The following is a 20,590-nucleotide window of genomic DNA, read 5'->3' on the forward strand; positions in this document are numbered from 1 at the left end:
ATACGAGAGACAATTAGGCCTTTTTAGATGCTCACATAAAGTTGATAGCACCTGTAGCCAAGCTCCAGAAGAGTAAACTAAATTCATAAACATAGGAGGCCCTAGTAAAGAAAGAAAACTCGATATATAAACACAAAGGGGCCCTTGCAAGAAGGCTGCAACTCTGAAGGTCAGCATGTGATGCAGCACACAAACCTGCGTGCATGTGTTTATGTTGACCAACTGTGTGATTGGTTCATGCACTTTTCACTAATATCAAGATGATGTCTTATTTCTGAAGTCACATTTCAGTCTTATACCATTTAGAGGTGTTGTAGGGTAGAATACACTATTGTTTTAATATTGAATATGTGCGGAGGTGGAAAAGGTGGGTCTTACCATAGGACCCACAAGAGGAGGAGCGAGACAGGACATAATAACTAATCTAACACGGAGTTTAGGGAGTCTGCCCCCGGGACCAGCTCGGATTCGTATGTATTTGTTGTATTTCTTTCTTTGATTGAAATTATCACTAAACTTGAGTTAATTTGAACTTTACTCTGTGTCTCGTTGAAAACAATACAGTTTATATTGAAAGGACAACAGTTCATCTAAATCTAAGTTACAGTTACATCCAAGAGAATAAAGTATGAGAGTGAGGGCCCTTTAGGCTTCTGGCTCGGTCTTTTTATCTCGCACATGACAACAAATGAAACATTTACAATATCTTCCGAAGAGTCGACAGCTGTGACGACAATACGGAACTGAATTAAAAGCTCTAAATTACTTTCAGCATCAGTCGAGATTAAGATGGATAACAACGTGAGGAATATCACACTACTTATGAAAAATTTAATTTTAACATGAAAGACTTGTCAGGAATCAAGCCAGCTTTTTATGCATGTTAATTGGAATGTAAATGTTAAAAACAAAAAAGCTGACAAGACTTTTAAGTTATTAAACTATTATAATACAATTTAACACAATCACTGACCGTGTAAATTGCAAATGTCCATCATTCTGTTAGTTTATGTTTTTACTTTTGTTGATCATCTTTTTTTGTTGTTTTATTTTCTGTTATCTGTGTCTTTGTATTTGAATATGTGTACAATAAAACATGTTTAAAAAAAATATATACCTTAAACTGTAATAACTGGACCTTCCGAGAGGCTTTCCTCTTTAGTTTATGTTTCTAGTCGGACTGCATTTTGTGCTTGCACCAGTTCTGCGGGGGGCAACATCCGCTCCAAACATTCCCGCGAATTTCTGCCGGTAACAACGGCTCCGTGCGGTGCTGAGCTGGACCCGCACTAACAACATGGAGCCTGGGGCCCCGGACATCAGGAACATGTCTACCGCGGAGATCCTGAGAGGGATCGTCGCAGAGAAACTGACAACAGCCGCGCAGGAAATCGTAGCGGTTGTGGAGAGAACCGTAGCCGGGTACGAGGAGGAGGCTTCGGGTCTGAGGCAGGAGATCGACCGGCAGAGGAGGCAGCTGGAGGCGGTGCTGCAGCTTGAGATCAAACTAGAGCCAGCAGGTAGGTGTTACACTGGATTTCTTTGTGAGTTGAGTAGTTATTGTTTTCACCCCGAAGAGAAAACGCAGCTAGTGACGAACTCCGTTTACAAAAATCTTGATTTAATGTTGATTCGCTGACGGTGAAACTGATCGACGTCTAAAGACAAAGCAAAACAACTGTTTTTATCACTTATCAATTCGGCGTACATTCAAACTCACTGTCCACTATGAAACTTGGGTACTGAAACAAAGTTGTCATGTATTTAATGGGACATTCAGTGGTAGAAATTGCTCTGTTGTGGTACTTTACTTGAGTTACTTTCCACATTCAGGTTAATATTATAATGTAACAACTAAATTAATGTTTATGTTAATTTAATTGTGTTTTAGCAAATCAAGTCTTCAGTTTTTAATAAGAAAAACAGGATTCTGATGTGATTATGTGGTTATCACTGATTAAAAATCAAACCCTGCTTGTTTGTTATACAGATGACCAGTTTCCTGTCTGTGGGCCGGCTGCTGGAGGAGGTCAACTCCCTGCAGAGGAGGCGCAGCATAAAAATTACCAGAGTACGTCTTTAAATCAACTTTAAAAGTAGTTAACAAAGTTCGTTCCAGTCAGCGTTGTTAGTTTTCTGACACCCAACACTCTTTTTTTAGAAAAGAGGCTTGAATCAAACCTTTTTCATTCAGCTGGTTTGCTTCAAAAACTTTATTTATATATTTATTGATGCATTGAATTGAATTGAACAACAGCATGCAAAATAAGTGTCAGCAGCTTTCTTTGGTCTGGAGTGTAGCTGCTTTAATGGTCAGAGTAGTCAGAGATTTTGGTGATAAAATCTGTGAAAGTGGAGGACATAAACACTGGACTTTGACCCAGTGGAAAATAGTAAAGCTGCACACGTCAGTTAAAATAGTGTAAATATTTAAGGCACTTTATGTTTATCTGAATGAGTCAGAATTTTGATTTGACTCCAAAACCTCCAAATATGTTCTCGGAAAAACATTTAAAAAATACGTCTCAATCTAAAGTGCCAAACACAAGTTAAACTTGCCGATTATATTAATAACTTAACAGTAAACATAAGAGTTAAGCTGCCACTGTGGTGAATCACTCAGTGTGAGGATTTTACCTCTCAGGAGACATACAAGCTGCCCATTCTTGTGGAGGTTGTCAGAACTGCCTGCAGACACTACTCGGGGCTAAATAAAGCCCCCACACTCATGCCTTTTTTTGTGTAAAGCTAAAAATAATTTTACTGTTTTCATTTACAAATAATTCTTCTAAAAAGACTTGTGCTTAAATGTTTTAGGTCTTTATGAAGGACATAAAATGTGATCATGTGGGTTATTGTATTATAACTTTGAGCTGTAATGATAAATCGTTTAGTTGTTAAGTATTAAATTATTTGCCAACTATTTTGATAATCGATTAAATCATTATAAAGAAAAAAACTCAAACTTCTGTGACTTCAGCTTCTTAAATGTGAATATTTCCTGGTTTCTTTGCTCCTCTGTGATGTAAACCTAATATCTTTAGGTAGCAGACAAAACAAGACGTTTAAGGAGGTCCTCTCAGGCTTTGGGAAACACTGACTGACATTTGTCTCTTTTAGACAAAACAACTAATCGAGAAAATAATCTACAGATTAATCAACAATGAAAATAATCGTTAGTTGCAGCCCTGTTATAATGCATCAAGTACGTGTGTGTCTTTTTGTGGTATATAACATAATGGACCCGGTTTATTATTGAAGATATATAAATTCATGTAAATAAAGAAAAATTTATTTGTTGGTGCTGAATAACCTCTGATTTCACTGTTTCTCCTCAACTAAACCAAATGTGCACCCTCTGTAATCAATATGAAGGCGATTATAGTGTGAATTCTGACCGGCTGTTTGTGTGTCCAGGTATGGGAGACAGTGGGAGCATGGGTCTCCAGTGCTACACTGAGGCACACATGGAGGAAGATGAGGAGGAGGATCAGGATCAGGAACATCTCTCAGAACCGGATAATGAAGAAGCTTCAAGGTTAAAAGTCACAATCGTGCAGTTATCTCTTATTTCAGAGTGCTTTTGTTCTGTTTTTCCTAGTTGGGTCAAAGGGGAACCTGGACATAACACTGACACAGCATGCTGTAACTGCATAGTATGACTCCAAGTTCAGAGGAGCATTATGAACCTCAGATCGCCCAAAACGACAATCAAATATAAATACAAATATCAAAGCTTAACTTCCACAACAAAAACAACATTTAAAACCAGTGAAGAGATGTGTTCTTTGTGCGTAGACAACCGAGTTATCCAGATCAACAAACATCAAACCGCTTTCAAAGACCCAAATTGTCTGGACAAGAATGAACTGGATCAGTTTAACTGGATAGCAGACTGGATTAGTTAAACCACATTTGAAGAACAGTACCCAGGACCTGACCTCCAGACAGGTCTTTAACTGTAGCCGTGTGATGGTCAATTCAGATTGTCATACAATATGTTTCAACAAAAATGAAAACATTATCATAACTTTTGCACTAGATTTTACAATGTTGTACGGCTGCCCAGGTTTGTGGCTCACCCTCCGGTTAGACCAGTCAGTCATAATATAACACCACCATGTTTTTATTTTTTAGGTCATTGACTCCCACACTTCAGTCTGACAGGAGGGCTGGCAGACCTCAGATAAGTGAATCACAGGACCACGTAGACCTCAGGATCTGCATCCTGGAGGACTCTCGGATCAAAGTGCTCTCAGTCCACAGTAAGTTTAAAGCACATCCGATCTGCAGTGAAAACACAGTGAGTGTGTTTACATGCATATCTTAGTTACGATGTTACGGTGTTTTGGAGTATCCTGGTTATGATCTGGTGTTTAGGAGTATCCTGGTAACTTTAAGAAGAAAAAAAATTTACCTTTATTTTACCATTTACCATGTTAATTCAGACCCGGTTCTTATTTACATTAACGGCATGGCAGGCGACAAAGGCCTCCTGTATGGAAAGGGTAATGGGATTAAATAAAGTAACAAACAACAGACAAGACGATGCAGGACAGAAACAAAGAAACCAAATGAGCAAATTATTAAACACAGGCAACAAGATTCATGACAACATACTAAGACATAAGATAATCTACAGAGAGTAGATTATAGAACAGATTGCACTATAGTTAAATAAAATGATCAAGACAGTAGCAGGGCAACATAACAACAGCATTTAACGGTTTCTGAAAATGAGTTGGTTGATTTTGCTTTTAAAAGTGGCAGTGGTGACTAGAGAGTTTTATTGTTTCTTGTATTCACATCTGATTGTTGGGCACGGCGAACTGAAAGGCAGTGGGACCTAGTGATGTGTTAGATGTAGGGATTTGTAACCAGACATGAATCGAAGAGTGGCTGCTGTAGGTGACGGAGGAGGGATGAAGTAGAAATTAGGAGTTAGACCCAAGAGAGTTTTGTTGTAGCTTGGTGATGTGATGAGAGTAAGAGAGTGCACTGTCTAGCCAAACTCCCAAATATTTGTATGTGTTTACTTACTCTAATTCCACTCCCTCAACTATGGTGATTACACCAAGGTGGGAGGGAGTGTTCTTCCTACGAACTCGCATTATCTTTGTTTAAGAGGTGTTAAGGACAAGGTGAAGGGCAGAGAAAGCTTAATGTATACAATGGAAAGATTGTTGTAAAGTGCTTAAAACCTGTTATGGGGAGGAGCGAATATCCACTTCTATGCAGATGATACAATATAAAATGGTATCATCTGCATAGAGGTGGCTAAGTGAGCAACCTGCACTTGTATGTCATTCATGCAATGAGAAAAGTGTTTTGAGCCTTGTGGTACTCCCTTGGCGACAGTTAGGGGCTTAGACAGTAGGTGTTTTGACCTTACACTTTGGACTTTATTAGTGAGGTAATTGGTTACGATCAGTTGTTTCGGAGTATCCTGGTCACTATTAGTTGCTTTGGGATTGCTTTTCATATAATTCTAAATGGCAGATTGTTTTGAAATTGTGGTTAGTGTCAGCAGTATAGTGTTCAGCAATGTGCCCCCCTTGGTCATACTTTTTGGGCAGTTGACTGATTTCCTGCATTCACATAGTTGCAAGTGTCTGTGCAGCCTCAAATTTATGACCAATGGAAACACAAGTTTTGAGATTTAAGTACCACTTGTTTCTCAAAACGGTACTTAAGAGCGGTACTGGAGTATACAGTATGTTCGTTTGTTTCTTTTCCATTATACTGATAGGACGTCTTTAAATACATTTTGTGGACCTGAAATAAGAGAAAATTCATCAATGTTTCAGTGTATCAGAAGTACCCGGTGCATGAGATGAGATGTCCTCGTGGCCTGCAGGAGGCGGACTTCCTGGACCTGCTGAGGTCGACCTTCCCTCAGCTGGCCGCTCATAAACCTTTTGATGTCTTCATATGTCAAAAAAACAAAAAACTCCAGCCTCTGAAAGTAAAGACGCTGACACCAGAGGAGATCTGCCAGAGCATCAGTTTTACTGGTAGATCAGCCATCTACATCCGCCTGAAGGTACTTTGTTTGATTTGTGAAGACTTTGTTTTGTGCTGCCTGCAGAAGAGCTAATTTACTAGTTTGGCCTCCACAACCCAACTGAACTTTTTTTTTCTTGAGTAATCACTTGAACAATTAAGAGATTAGCAGCTGATTAATCTTTAGTCGATCAACCAATAAATAAGCTGAATAATAGTTTCAGCTTTAGTTCTATCTTTGTCTGTAGTACAGTAGTTCAGGAAGTTCTCACTGATGTTCTTAATCTTGGCCTTGTCTTTTTTTCAGTGCTCTTCTTTTCTTTGTCATGTTTGCTTTTTCATTCTGATGTTTATAAGTTTCTGTTAGAGATGTGTGTTATTTATGTTTTGTGGAGGTTAAGGAACTTTGTTTAGGGGGTGTTTTTATTTGAGTTGCTTTTTATGTATTTGATTACATTTAATAAATTATGTTTGGTTTATGTTTGTGACATTTTCCTAAAGAGCACGTCATTTGAGAACCAAGCTGAGGAACTAACGTCCACTGATGAAGAGTTTCATCCATCACATAGAAACGATGTTGCTGCTCATTCTCCATCCACTCCTGATCAAACCAGGTAACGCACAACAACACAACATGACTGTTGCTGTAAATAAGATACAAAACTCAGAGTGGTTAGCAGTTCTATATGATTCAAAAATAAAAATCGTAACACACCAGTAGAGATACATGGTTGGCCAAACTACAGACAACACCTTAAATTATTATTTCTTCATTAACCTGCTTACAACCTCCATCTTTCAGTTTATTGTCGCCTAGAGTTCAGTCTGACAGGAGTAGGTCCAGCAGACCTCAGATCAATGTACCCCAGAACCTCATAGATCTCAGGATCTGCATCCTGGACTCTCATATCGATGTACTTTCATCCAGAGGTAAGTTTAATCAGTCAGTCAATAAAACTATGTCAAGAATTAAACCAGTATAACATTTAGAGTGGAGTTTTGTGTTGTCAACAAGTGGCCCCTGCCTTTAGTCACCAGCCAGCCTCCAGGTGAATACTGTCTGTGTGTTTCAGTATATAAGAAGTACCCGGTGCTGCTGCTGCAGTGTCCTGGAGGCCTGCAGGAGGCGGATTTCCTGGACCTGCTGAGGTCCACCTTCCCTCAGCTGGTTGCTCAGAAAGATTTTGACTTTTTCACAACTGATTTGAAGAAGAAACTCCAGCCTCTGAAAGTAAAGACGCTGACACCAGAGGAGATTTTCAGGAGCATCAGTTCCACTGGGCGTTCAGCTCTCTACATTCGCCTGAAGGTACCTATCTGATGCATAGAGACTTTGTTTTGTGATACCTGCAGAAGAGTTGATTTGTTCCACTAGTTTGACCTCCACAATTAAACTTTTGTCATTGAGGAATTGCTTGAATGATTAAGAGAATAGCACCTGATTAATCTTCAGTCGATCAACCGATCAATAAGCTTAATAATAGTTTCAGCTTAAGTCCTATATATCTCTGTAGTACTTTCTGGGTAATTATCTCAAAACGGTGTTATACACTTTGCAAATGGAAATTAGTTTAGAAGGTTATTAATTGAGATATGTTTTATGTAATTAACCACCTTCAATAAGTATATGTTTGGTTTGCGTTTGTGTCATTTTCCTAAAGAACACGTCACTTGAGTACCAAGCTGAAGAACTAAAGTCCACTGATGAAGAGTTTCATCCATCACAGAGAAACGATGCTGCTGCTGATTCTCCGTCCTCTCCTGATCAAACTAGGTAACGCACAACAATAAGGGTGTTCCTAACGATTATTTTTCAAATCGATGAAAGATTTTGACTAGTCAGTAAATCTACCGCCAATAATTGTTATGATTATTCTAAAGATAATTTCTTTATTACTCAAGTACTATAAAAAATCTCCATCCATCCATCGTCAACCGCTTATCCTGCGTACAGGGTCGTGGGGGGGCTGGAGCCTATCCCAGCTGACATTGGGCGAAAGGCGGGGTACACCCTGGACAGGTCGCCAGTCCATCCACTATAAAAATCTATCCAAAATAAATATTAAAAAATCATTAATTCAAAATTTGATTCAAACATCCTAAATATTAGACACATAAAGACTATTACAATAATAATAATAATGATGATAATATTAGCATATCTTAGAATGGGTCTGATTTCCACATCACTGCTGTATGAAGTAAATTATAACAATAAAATACCTTAACTTAAAACTTTAAATGTTTCTGTAACGGATTTACTTAGCTTTGATATAAGCCAAAAAAAAAAATGCAACACACGACTTAAATTACTGGATTATTTCTGCATTAACCTTCTTCCATCCTCCATCTTTCAGTTTATTGTTTCCCCGGGTTCAGTCTGACAGGAGTAGGTCCAGCATTCCTTGGATCAGTGAACCACAGAACCACGTAGATCTCAGGATCTGCATCCTGGACTCTCAGATCGATGTGCTTTCAACCAAAGGTAGATTTAATCAGTCAGTCAATAAAATTATGTCCAGAACGTAACCAGTATGACATTTAGTGTGGAGTTGGTGTGTTGTCAACAAGTGGTCTTTGCCTTTAATCATCAACCAGCTTACCTCCTGCTGAATGCTGTCTTTGTGTTTCAGTGTATAGGAAGTACCCAGTGATGGAGTTGCAGTGTCGTGGTGGCCTGCAGGAGGCAGATTTTCTGGACCTACTGAGATCAACCTTCCCTCAGCTGGCTGCTCAGAAAGATTTTGACTTCTTCACAGCTGATTTGAAGAAGAAACTCCGGCCTTTGAAAGTAAAGACACTGACACCAGAGGAGATCTGGAGGATCGTCGGTTCCACTGGGAGTTCAGCCATATACATCCGACCCAAGGTACATATTTACATTTATTCACTTGGCAGGTGCTTTTATCCAAAGCGACTTACATTTGAGGAACAACTTACAAGCATCAATAAAGCATCAATACGGTAAAATATCTAAAAGTGACAATAGATTCTAGTAAGAGCAGCAATAAACACTAGTCAGAGTTAGCGCGGTCCACATCAATTGGGTAAATGCCTAGGGAAGTATGTAAGAGTTCACGGATGGAGCTATCAATATAAGAATTGTAAGGACAAAGAGGAAGAAGAAGAAGAGGACAGGAAGTACATGTTAGAAGTGTTATAAGAGAAAATGTTCTCGGAAGAGATGCGTTTTCAAGAGCTTTTTTAACTTAGAGAGGGACGCCCCTGCTGTGATGGTGTGTGGTAGCTCGTTCCACCATCGTGGTGTCACAGATGAGAACAGCTGGGACTGAATATGCTTTGTGTGAAGGGATGGCAGAGCCAGGCGGAGTTCGTTGGAGGAGCGTAGCGGCCGAGAAGGAACGTAAACTTGTATTATGGAGTTTAGGTAGATGGGTGCAGACCCAGTAGTCACTCTTTATGCGGCATTAGTGACTTGAATGTGATTTGGGAGGCCACGGGGAGCCAGTGGAGGTCACTGAGTAATGGAGAGACATGAGTCCTTTTGGGCTGATCAAAAACCAGACGTGCTGCTGTGTTCTGAACCATTTGTAAGGGTTTCACCGCACAATCTGGAAGACTCACTAGGAGGGCATTGCAATACTCAAGGCAAGAGATAACCATGGCCTGTACCAGAGGATGTGTGGCATACTGAGTAAGGTAGGGGCTGATTTTTCTTATGTTGTATAGAGCAAAGCGGCATGACCGAGAGACGGTAGCAACATGGTCTGAAAAGGACATCTGGTCATCAATCATGACATCTAAGTTTCTCACTACCCTGGTGGGAGTGATGGATGTAGAGCCAATTTGTAGTTTGGTGTTATAGTGGATAGATTGCTTGAGGTTTGGTTGAAGGTGGTAAGCCTTCATCCACGCGGATATGTCCGATAGACAGTCCATTATCTGTGCCGAGACGGTAGGGACGTCTGGCTGGAAGGGTAGGTAGAATTGTGTGTCGTCTGCGTAGCAGTGGTAAGAGAAGCTATGCGAGCAAATTATCGGCCCCCATGAGGTGGTGTAAATTGAGAAGAGAAGGGTCCCTACCATCATGCCCGTTAATCGGAAGGTCGGCGGTTCAATCCCCGGCTCCTCCAGGCTGCATGTTGAAGTGTCCTTGAGCAAGATACTGAACCCCGAATTGCCCCTGTTCCACCAGTGTATGAATGTGTGTGAATGTTAGCTTCTGTTTGAGCACTTAGGCTCAGTGAATGAATGCACAATACAACTACGGAGCATTTACATGTATGCCTTTCTTTTCTTTGTTATGTTTGCTTTTTCATTCTGATGTTTATAAGTTTCTGTTAGAGATGTGTGTTATGTTTTGTGGAGGTTAAGGAACTTTGTTTAGAGGGTTTTGTTATTGGTTTTGCTTTTTATTTATTTAACCACATTTAATAAATTATGTTTGGTTTATGTTTGTGACATTTTCCTAAAGAACACGTCATTTGGGAAACAAGGTGAGGAACTAATGTCCACTGATGAAGAGTTTCATCCATCACAGAAAAACGATGCTGCTGCGGATTCTCCATCCACTCCTGATCAAACCAGGTAACGCACAACTGCACAACACAACTTTTGCTTTAAATAAGATACGAAACTCAGAGTGGTTACAACTTCTTATATGATCCAAAAACATGGCAACACACCAGAAGAGATACAGTCGCAGGAAAAAGTTTGTAAAAACCTTTGGTATCACCTTGATTTCTGCATAAATTATGTGATCTGATTTTCAACTAAGTCACAACAATAGACAAACACAGTCTGCTTAAACTAATACCACACAAACAATGTCCAGACTACACCTTAAATTACTGGATTATTTCTTCATTAACCTGCTTCCAATCTCCATCTTTCAGTTTGTTGTTGCCCAGAGTTCAGTCTGACAGGAAAAGGTCCAGCAAACCTCAGATCAATGAACCCCCGAACCACGTAGATCTCAGGATCTGCATCCTGGACTCAGAGATCAATGTGCTCTCAATTAACGGTAAATTTAAAATATTCAGTAAAACTATGTCAATAATTAAACCAGTATAACTTTTAGAGTGGAGTTCTGTGTTGTCGGTTGGTGGCCTTCACGTTAAGTTAGCCTTCAGCAGGAAGGTAAGCTAGGCTGTCTTTGTGTTTCAGTGTATAAGAAGTATCCAGTGCAGCGAGTGCAGTGTCCTGGTGGCCTGCATGAAGCGGATTTTCTGGACCTACTGAGATCCACCTTCCCTAAGCTGGCTGATCAGAAAGATTTTGACTTCTTCACAACTGATAGGAAGAAGAAACTTGAGCCTCTGAAAGTAGAGACGCTGACACCAAAGGAGATCTGGAGGACCATCAGTTCAACTGGGTATTCAGCCCTCTACATCCGCCTGAAGGTACCTATCTGATGATGAAGGCACGAGTCTTTTTCTAATGCAAAACGTTAACCTCAGGGACAAGATCTGTTCTGTACAACACCCTCTTTCACCATTGTTATACTTTCTTATTTTTGTACTTTCCTATTGTTATACTTTCCTGACAGTATAACAATTTAGCCTTCAGCTTTTCAGTGCATTTGAGCTTCTGCTTGTTGATTGGTCAGCTGATCTGATGGACATTAAAAATGGAAATTCTAATATTAATATTCCTCCAGAGGTGTAAAAGGGAAAAACAGCAGCAGCAGAGGCTCTGAACGTCTTCGTGGTGATTCCGCAAATGGAAATAATTCCATATGTGTGGAATCTAAATTTGAAGTTTTAGTTGGGAAAGGTCAAAATAACAGTTTTTTCCTGAGAACTTCCTTTTTAAAGCATCAGTATTATGTATGTTTTTGGTTGAAATTTGACTTGAGAATTTTTTTTTTTTTTTTTTTTTTTAGCAGTCTGAGGAAGTCGAGGCCAGAGTGAAAGAGCCACAGACAAAAGGTGCTGCGTTCAAAGTTCAGCTTCACAGGAGAAGGTCACGCATACGTCGGTCCAGTGAACTACAGAACCACATCGATCTCAGGATCTGCATTGTGGAGGACCCTCAGCTCGAAGCGCTCTCAGCCAGAGGTAAATTGAATCAGTGCGATCTGTATTGAGGCGTACGTCTCTAACTCTTCAGTGCGACACACATCGCAGAGAGTTGCATATTAAAGAAATCACCATGTCAAAAATACTGAGTGCATCATGCAAAGAAAAGCAGTTGTACTGTACACGTGTGAGCCAGGCACAGGTATTTTACAATTACTTGTTGCGTATAATGTTTGTTTTTAGTATTGGATAAGTACTTGCAGAGGCCTGATTGCGGATATCCAAGGATACATGGTATATCGTTGGCAGCTATATTATTAGTTGATAAGTAGGAAAATGTTGTATTTAATGTTCCGAAAATTACGCCTAATAATGTGGAGCAAACCGAACAGCACCTGAAACGTGGTTCTGAACATGATTCTCACGTCCACATTAGTACTGTGGATCAGGGCTCAGTAATGAGTATTAAGTGGAGCTTGCATCAGGCATTAGTTAGTCATCATCACACACTCAGAGGCCGAACATGGCCGCTGATGAAACTCAACCGAGTCGACCGCAATCAGATCACAAAGTCGCTTCTTAAAAACTGAAATCTGAAATCTGAAACCACCCCCCAGTCCCTAATCATAGTGTTCATGTACTTTCCCCTTTAAAACACACTACCGTGCATGTAGTCACGTGAGTCTGAAGCACACAGAGATATTCGCTAGTGCTAACCTCCTTCACTTTCCAGCAGTTGGGAAAAAACAGGCTCATTCGCTCATCCACTCACTTGCTACGAACACACATTGCACTGCCCTCGAAAGACTTTTGCTGCTCTTATAACAGCATCTGTCACATAGATGTCCTTTTAAGAAATAGGAGACGAAGCAAGACAGTGTGCACGTGAAAATCATTTACATTAATTTTGCATTAATATTAATGATCATGTGAAATTTTAGTAGTTGCGGTCATAATTCAGCAGTAGAAGCGCCGAATAAAGGGGGAACACGTCTGTGTTATGTGGATGTCAACATTATGTTATCAGTTAACATTTAGATAATCAGTCTGTGAATAGAAAAAAATATCCCACCTAGAAAACTAAACAATTGTTCATTAATCGTGATCGTAAAATTGGTTTTGAATACTGAATGCTGTCTGTGTGTTTCAGTATATAAGAAGTACCCGGTGCTGCTGCTGCAGTGTCCTCGTGGCCTACAGGAGGCGGACTTCCTGGACCTGCTGAGGTCCACCTTCCCTCAGCTGGCTGGTCAGAAACATTTTGACTTCTTCACAACTGATTTGAAGAAGAGACTCCATCATCTGAAAGTAAAGATACTGACACCAGAGGAGATCTGCAGCACTATCAGTTCCGCTGGGCATTCAGCCCTCTACATCCGCCTGAAGGTACATATCTCATTCACGAAGGCAGAAGTCTTTTTTTCTGATGCAACACTTCAATCTCAGGGACAAGATCTGTTCTAAACATTCTGAAGTTCTCTGAAACCCAACATTTCCAGATTTAAAATAACACAGATTTTTCCTTTTTAAAGTATCAGTATTCGGGTTTGTTTTCGGTAGAAACATGACTTGAGAACCAAATTCTTGTTTCAGCCTCCTGCGCAAGTGAAGACCAGAGAGAAAGTGCCACAGAGAAAAGATGCTGCTACAGATTCTCCGTCCACAGATCAAACCAGCCTGAACACAAGGTTAAAAACACACATCATTTTATACCTACATGCCTTTTCTGCCGTTAACTGACTCCTAATCTTATTTCTTTATGTTATTGTCGCCCAGAGATCAGTCTGACAGCAGTAGGTCCGGCAGACCTCAGGACAGTGAACCACAGAAACACGTAGATCTTAGGATCTGCGTCCTGGAGGACTCGCAGCTCGATGTGCTCTCAACCAGAGGTAAATTTAAATTCTCTATTCAGATGCCCAATCTGACTTTGGATGAAACAATACTAGTAGTGACTGTGCTGTAGTTGCAATAGCTAGTTGGCTACGATAGCTTCCGCCATCTTGGACTCTACTCCTCTCTGTTCACTCAAAGGTCAGCTCTGTCAGCTTGTTTTATTCTTGGTCAGCTGCTGTAATTCACAGGTCAAAGTTAATGACAGCTTTAGTTACTTATGATAAAGAAAAAGTTCATGGCTCGGCCAGTTGAAAACCCAAAACTTACTTTAGAAAAAAAGATCACTGGATCAGTCAAACCTTTGAGAGAATACAGAGAGAGTTGCTTAAACCTTATACAATATTAAAATACTATATTTATATATACACACCGTATCTCACAAAAGTAAGTACACTCCTCACATTTTTGTCGATATTTGGGGTGTGTGTGTGTGTTTCATAAAGCACAATAAGCCTTAAAACAGTAGGTATAGTGTTAAGCCATACATAGATAGAGTGGTTAAGACAATGAAGAGTATATAAAATATGATGCGTTATAGGTTAAACTACCCAACAGGTTATGGAAGTACATCTTAACGATTCAAATGATATTTTAGAAAGGCAAAGAAATGGTTTAATATGTGTCATAACTGTAAAAAAAAAGTTGCTGCTGCATCATTAATTAAATCTCATGAGCAGGGTCAGTTTTGGCCTTTTGACGTTACTCGGTTACGTTACTTTTCTCTGTTATGCTTCAGTGTATAGGAAGTACCCGGTGCTGGAGCTGCAGTTTCCTGGTGGCCTTCAGGAGTTGGACTTCCTGGACCTGCTGAGGTCCACCTTCCCTCAGCTGGCTGCTCAGAAACACTTTGACTTCTTCACAACTGATCTGAAGAAGAAACTCCAGCCTCTGAAAGTAGAGATGCTGACGCCAGAGGAGATCAGCAGGAGCATCCGGCATTCAGCCCTCTACATCCGACTGAAGGTACCGTGTCTGATTTTTTGTGTGTTTTCTAATACACTGCTATTTACTATTTACAGGAAATCCTTTGGTGCTAGCGGGTACTTCTGTGCAATTAAAGAGGATGGCATTGCTTTTTGCTGATTTATGATTTGGGAACAAAACTGTTCTAGGCACAAGAGGAAGTCCGGTCCAATAAGGAAGAGCTTCGTCATGCTGATGCTGCTAAAGATTCTTCATCTACTGATCAAACCAGCCTGAACACAAGGTAAATGAGGAGAGTTGTTAAATGGAAACACACTATTTCACAGGAACCAAACACATTTGTTCTCTGTTTGTGACTTTCTAACATCTGTTGTCCTGTCATAGAAAACAAAGTATATTTAGTCTTTAGGTAATCTGGGATTAGGGCAGTCTCCATCCATCTATCGTCAACCGCTTATCCTGCGTACAGGGTTGCGTGAGGCTGGAGCCAATCCCATCTTACATCGGGCGAAAGGCGTGGTACACCCTGGAGCCAGTCCATCGCAGGGCTAGGGCAGTCTCATAATATTAAGAACTCATAAAACACTATGTGCAAATAATGTATTTGTGAATCTCCATCTGTTTGCTTGGATGCTTTTGAGACTGTTCTACAGCACCGTTTGTGTCACACTAAATATTTAAAAGTGTAGTGCAGAAGAAGCCTGTCCAGTAGATCACATGAATGCAACATTCATGGATGCCAACCGCTGTTAAACTAAACAGAAGAAGAAGAGCATCAAACAAATGGCCCTTACCCATCGCTGGTACCAGCTCGACTCGGCATTTGGAGCCAAGTCCTCCGTTTTCCATTGCAGATATAGTACTCCATCAATGTAGCTGGTCGTCATAGCAATGCCGCACATAAAATGGTGTAATCTTCAAAGCAGCACACACACATACCTCTCCATAGTCAACCGCTTATCCTGCGTACAGGGTCGCGGGGGGGCTGGAGCCAATCCCAGTTTACGGGGTGGCGTACACCGTGGAGTCAGTCCATCGCAGGCCACACATAGACAAACAACCACTCACCAATGAACCCACGACCTTCTTGCTGTGAGGCGACAGTGCTAACCACTGCACCACCGCGCCGCTCTGCTATTCAGCGTTCTGTTTAGTTAAATCAGAGCGGTTGGCATCTCTAAGTGTATTGTACTGGAAAGGTTTGGTCTTCAATGCACTTTGTGTGACACAATCGGAAGAACAGATCCAGATTTACAGATCCAAATCAGCCATACATCCATTTTCTTACGCTTATCCGGGGTTAGATCATGATGACACCCAGATCCCATGTTGTCCCACCCATATTGTTTTGCAAGTGGCAGGAACGGCTGCCAGAAGCTTTTTACTGAGCCAGAGCTGTGAACAAACTCCAGTTATGGCTTGTAAATAATAATCAACCTTGAGTTAATCTTAAACTACTTAAAATGGATCAGAGATCTGAGAGAACATGTCATTGGTAGAAACTGCAGTTTCTCTGAGTATATATCAGTAGTAGTTTTTTTTAGATATTGAGTACGTTCAATGGCAATAATTGCTTTGGGTAAAAAAGCACCCTAAAAAGACAAAAATCATTATAACCTTTCACACAATCGTCCAGCCTGAAAACTTTCAAACCGTTTTTCTCATTCCTCCAGCAGCTCAAGGCATGAAGACCATGAAGACATGGAAACAGAGGACACTGATGAAGATGAAGATGGTGGAAGATCAGAGTCAGCTGGCCTGCCGGTTCTCTCTGAGGGCGCAGGGGACGGAGATGATCTGAGTGACGACGACCGGAAACAAGACACAAGTGAGAAACATCTGAGGGAGAGTGAACCTGAGAAGACGACGAGGAAGAAACGAGTCAAAACAAAGAGAAGGAAACGGATGAAGGCGTCGACTGATAAGAGTGACGCTTTTCTGTCCTGTAAAGTCTGCCGAGCTCCGCGCACCTCAAGGAACATGTTGATTAAACACGCCTGGCGTCATGTGGACGATCCAGAAAGGCTCTGTGGAGTGTGTGGAGAACAAGCAGAGTCTGTAGAGGAGCTGAGGAGTCATCTTCAGAGTCACCAGAAAACACACCGCTGCAACGTCTGTGGAAAGTCTTTCCTCTCCACCCACGGCCTCTCCGGACACGTCGCTCGACACAAAGGGAAGAAACCGTACGAATGTAACATTTGCCACAAATCGTACGCTCAGAATTGGGTGCTAAACCATCACAAGTGGGTCCATGAGGCGGACAGGCCTCACAAATGTGACATTTGCCAAAAATCATTTTATTCAAAGATGGTGCTGAAACGTCACAAGGTGAGCCACACGGGTGAGACGCTGCACCGCTGTGAAACCTGCGGGAAATCCCTCAGCAGTCTTGTATCTTTATCCCAACACATTTTGAGGCATTCTGCGAAAAAAGCAGAGTTCGCTTGTGAAATCTGCAGCCGCAGATTTAATACAAATCAGAAGTTAAAGATGCACAGGAGGAGCCACTGCAAAGAGGAGCCGCACGTTTGCAGCAAATGCAGCAAAGGATTCTCCAGCAGCTCCATGCTGGCGGCTCACATGAGGGTCCACACCGGGGAGAAACCGTACAAGTGCTCTGTCTGCGACATGGCCTTCAGTCACAAGCACTGTATGAAAAGACACATGACTACGCACCCCGTCGGATCAGACTTATGCAAGACTGAAGCTCAGAATCTATCTGACAGAATTAACGGAGCTAAAAGTGTTGAACCTGTCCTGTGATTTCAGATTATCTTTCTTTGCACAAACTGTTTTGTTGTTAAACATGTTGAAAAGACTGGCAGTGCGTGATGCTACTTAAAAAAGTAAGTTGGCTATGATCTAAATTTTGTCACAAAATCCCCTAAAGACTCAAACCAACAAGAATCTTAACACGCTGTTTCAGGAATAACGGGTGGAAATGGTTGATCGTAAATGTTTATTTACAGAAATTAGAGTTACCATTTCAAGTGCACAAAAAAGTGCTTCAGTATTTTTATAAAAAAGAAAAATGTACAACATCAAAGGTTTGATGGAAAACAATCTTAAGGAAAGTTAATGGACAATTTTACATAGAAATCTTGAGATAATTTTACTGTGAATTGTTAGAATGTATTTCCTTTTATTAATGGCATGTTTTATTAAATGTAGGACTTTTACCAGCTAATGTTTCAAAACACAGGAATAATGCGTGCGTGGGAGTTGTTTATTCTGATGTTTGTTAACCAATGAAGGTTGAGGTCAAGGGCAACTGGACCTTGTAGAAGAAAAACTAGAAGACGTTTCGTCCCTCATACAGGAGACTTCTTCGGTTCTGACTGACAGGTAGGGAAACTAAGCTATTTAACCTCAGTGGGATCGTTAGCTAGGATCGTCGATACCGCTGGTTCGTTAGTGTTCCTGACTGTGGTAACGACAGTCGTCATGGCCAAGACTGAACGACCGTCGTAGCCATCTTCACCTGAGGCCAAGAGGAAATGCTTGTTGAGTTTCCTGGGAAGTGATGAAAGGACCGCCTTGTAAGTGGTGGCGTAGACCCCCTCCTCGGTTCAATGACGGCTTCTCAACCCTGGTGTAGATGGTTTCCTTGACACCTCTTTCAAACCATCCATCTTCTCTGTCTAAAATGTGCACCTTGTGGTCCTCAAACGAGTGTCCTCTGTCCTTCAGATGTAGGTAAACTGCTGAGTCAGAATAACTTGAGGTTTGTTTTGAATGCAGCAGTTGTTGACACTGTCTTGAGTTTTGTTTACCAGTAAACAATTATAACGTGTTGAGGAAATCATGCTCTGTGTTTTCTATGAAGTTTCTTTGAAAAAAAAAATGCACTTTTATTGGAAAGCATATGCTGATTGTATCCAACACTGCCTGTTTGTTATTGGTTTTAAATTTCTTGTTTATTATCTTTAATTTCACCCTTCGTGTATTTTATCTTTACTTTTGTTTTTTATTTCAACCACTTGCTGGATGTTGTGCTTAAGAGAGAAAAGTGAAATAAAAAAACATGAAGAAAAATAGGTGGCTTAGATTCATAGCTAGTGACTAAACACAGTTGATAAAAAACTGCTTTTGACTGACTGTGATACAGCTTGGTGATTACAAAGGATGTGACTGGCTCAGTTGTATCAGAAAATATTAAGTATATTCTCATCGAATAGGGTTAGTATACAATAACCCGTTCAAAACCCAACACTTAGTGATTTAAGGAGTTTACTGATGGTCAAATAGCTTTAATGTAACCGCTTGAATCTCGGTAAGTAGAATTAACTAATCTCTTTTCGAGTAATTTCATTCATTTTATCTGGTTAGTGAGCACTTGCACAAGCTGCACACTCACTACTTTACATTGTAGCAAAGTGTCATTTCTTCAGTGTCGTCACATGAAAAGATATAATCAAATATTTACAAAAATGTGAGGGGTGTACTCACTTTTGTGAGATACTGTATTCCCATAATTTCATCGCAAAAAACTGCCCCAAAACATTGAAACTTACATCGCATTTTTTTTATTTATTTTTTTTATAAAAGCGGCTGCAAAATCAGGCATTTTAGGCTGCAACAATCACAGAAAAACCCTGCAAAATCCTGGATGGACTGGTTCATGCGGCACACTGCTGTGGCTGAACTGTCACGTGACAAATGAACGACTCATAGACCCGTAGTTATGAGATGCAAACGAATCATTTCTGTTTCCTGAGTGATCGCAAGAGTCCAAGACCATTCAAGGATGACCGAAAGTGAACGACTCTCTCAATGAGACTACACGTTATTCCCAAGTCATATAAAAGATTAGTTAGAAATAAACAAATCGCTCACAACCGAAACAAAACAGGCCTCAGATAGCAGTTCTATTCGCTAATCCCGTGTTTGTTGCCCACTAGCCCGCATCCGGTTCTTGTACCAGTGGGTTATTGTGGTGGGGAGCACATGAAGGTTCAGTCACATCTATCATGCTGTGGCAACCCTTTTTTACACTATTGCTGTATGATTTTATGCAACAACAAAAAAAAAGACGTCTCTTAGTGTGGATTCATAAAAAGATTAGTAAAAACAAAGAACCAAAAAGCAGACTGACAAATCCTGCAGACTGAGAGGTAAGATTTTTATCCAGTAGGCTGCTTTTAAAAGACTTTGATCATTAAAGTGAACAGTTAATTTGGTTTAATGGTTTTCAGTTCTCCAGTTTTACACTGGGTCATTTCTAAAAACAACATTTTGTTTTGCAGTTTGGACTGTAGAAAACGCAGCTACATTATTCACAGAAGAGTGGATGTCCATTTACATCAGTAGGGCTTATTACCTTCAACTGTCCTTTTATCATCCCGATACAAGAAGTAGAAGAAACTAAACACATTAAGTCTACAGTAAAGATAAGGGAATCGTTAAGAAATACTGTTAACTCTCTTTTACTCCACTGGATGATTGTCTTTAGGTTATTTTGTCTTTAGGTTATGCCATGTGCCAGCCTGCTTCAAAGCCTCCACCATACAGGACCATCAGCACCGGTTCCCCTCAAGGCTGCGTTCTTTCCCCCCTGCTCTTCTCCCTGTACACCAACAGCTGCACCTCCAGTCTGTCAAGCTCCTGAAGTTTGCAGATGACACCACCCTCATTGGGCTCATCTCAGGTGGGGACGAGTCCGCCTACAGGTGGGAGATTGACCATCTGGTGACCTGGTGCAGCCAGAACACTCTGGAGCTCAACGCTCAGATGACAGTGGAGATGGTCGTGGATTCAGAAAGAGCCCACAAAAACAGTTTCTTCCC

The 20,590-nt window shown here is 40.7% G+C and overlaps 1 protein-coding gene across 3 annotated transcripts; it reads left to right on the plus strand.

Moving 5' to 3' along the window:
• The first annotated feature begins 1,242 nt into the window (after positions 1-1,242).
• On the plus strand, positions 1,243-18,266 carry LOC123980884. 3 transcript variants are annotated; one of them, XM_046065446.1, is made up of 21 exons: positions 1,243-1,520; positions 1,991-2,071; positions 3,418-3,538; positions 4,138-4,265; positions 5,808-6,043; positions 6,505-6,617; positions 6,806-6,933; positions 7,077-7,312; positions 7,665-7,777; positions 8,361-8,488; positions 8,637-8,872; positions 10,439-10,551; positions 10,860-10,987; positions 11,131-11,366; positions 11,849-12,023; positions 13,135-13,370; positions 13,578-13,672; positions 13,761-13,876; positions 14,617-14,843; positions 14,993-15,087; positions 16,478-18,266. In XM_046065446.1, the coding sequence occupies exons 1-21, from the start codon at positions 1,298-1,300 to the stop codon at positions 17,565-17,567; spliced, it is 4,254 nt and encodes a 1,417-aa protein (XP_045921402.1). In that variant the 5' UTR covers positions 1,243-1,297; the 3' UTR covers positions 17,568-18,266. The 3 variants fall into 3 exon arrangements, with proteins under 3 accessions (XP_045921402.1, XP_045921404.1, XP_045921405.1); XM_046065448.1 differs by having other exon boundaries at positions 16,481-18,266; XM_046065449.1 differs by lacking the exons at positions 11,849-12,023; positions 13,135-13,370.
• The last annotated feature ends 2,324 nt before the right edge of the window (positions 18,267-20,590 follow it).

This window comes from Micropterus dolomieu, linkage group LG12 (genome assembly GCF_021292245.1).
Source record: "Micropterus dolomieu isolate WLL.071019.BEF.003 ecotype Adirondacks linkage group LG12, ASM2129224v1, whole genome shotgun sequence".
In the NCBI taxonomy this organism is placed as follows: Eukaryota; Metazoa; Chordata; class Actinopteri; order Centrarchiformes; family Centrarchidae; genus Micropterus; species Micropterus dolomieu.

Bases quoted from the DNA above. Each gene is read 5' to 3' on its own strand.
- LOC123980884 (XM_046065446.1), top strand. From the start codon at position 1,298: ATGGAGCCTGGGGCCCCGGACATCAGGAACATGTCTACCGCGGAGATC. The intron at 6,934-7,076 runs GTAAGTTTAATC...TGTGTGTTTCAG, and splicing joins CGATGTACTTTCATCCAGAG to TATATAAGAAGTACCCGGTG. The intron at 14,844-14,992 runs GTACCGTGTCTG...AAACTGTTCTAG, and splicing joins CCCTCTACATCCGACTGAAG to GCACAAGAGGAAGTCCGGTC.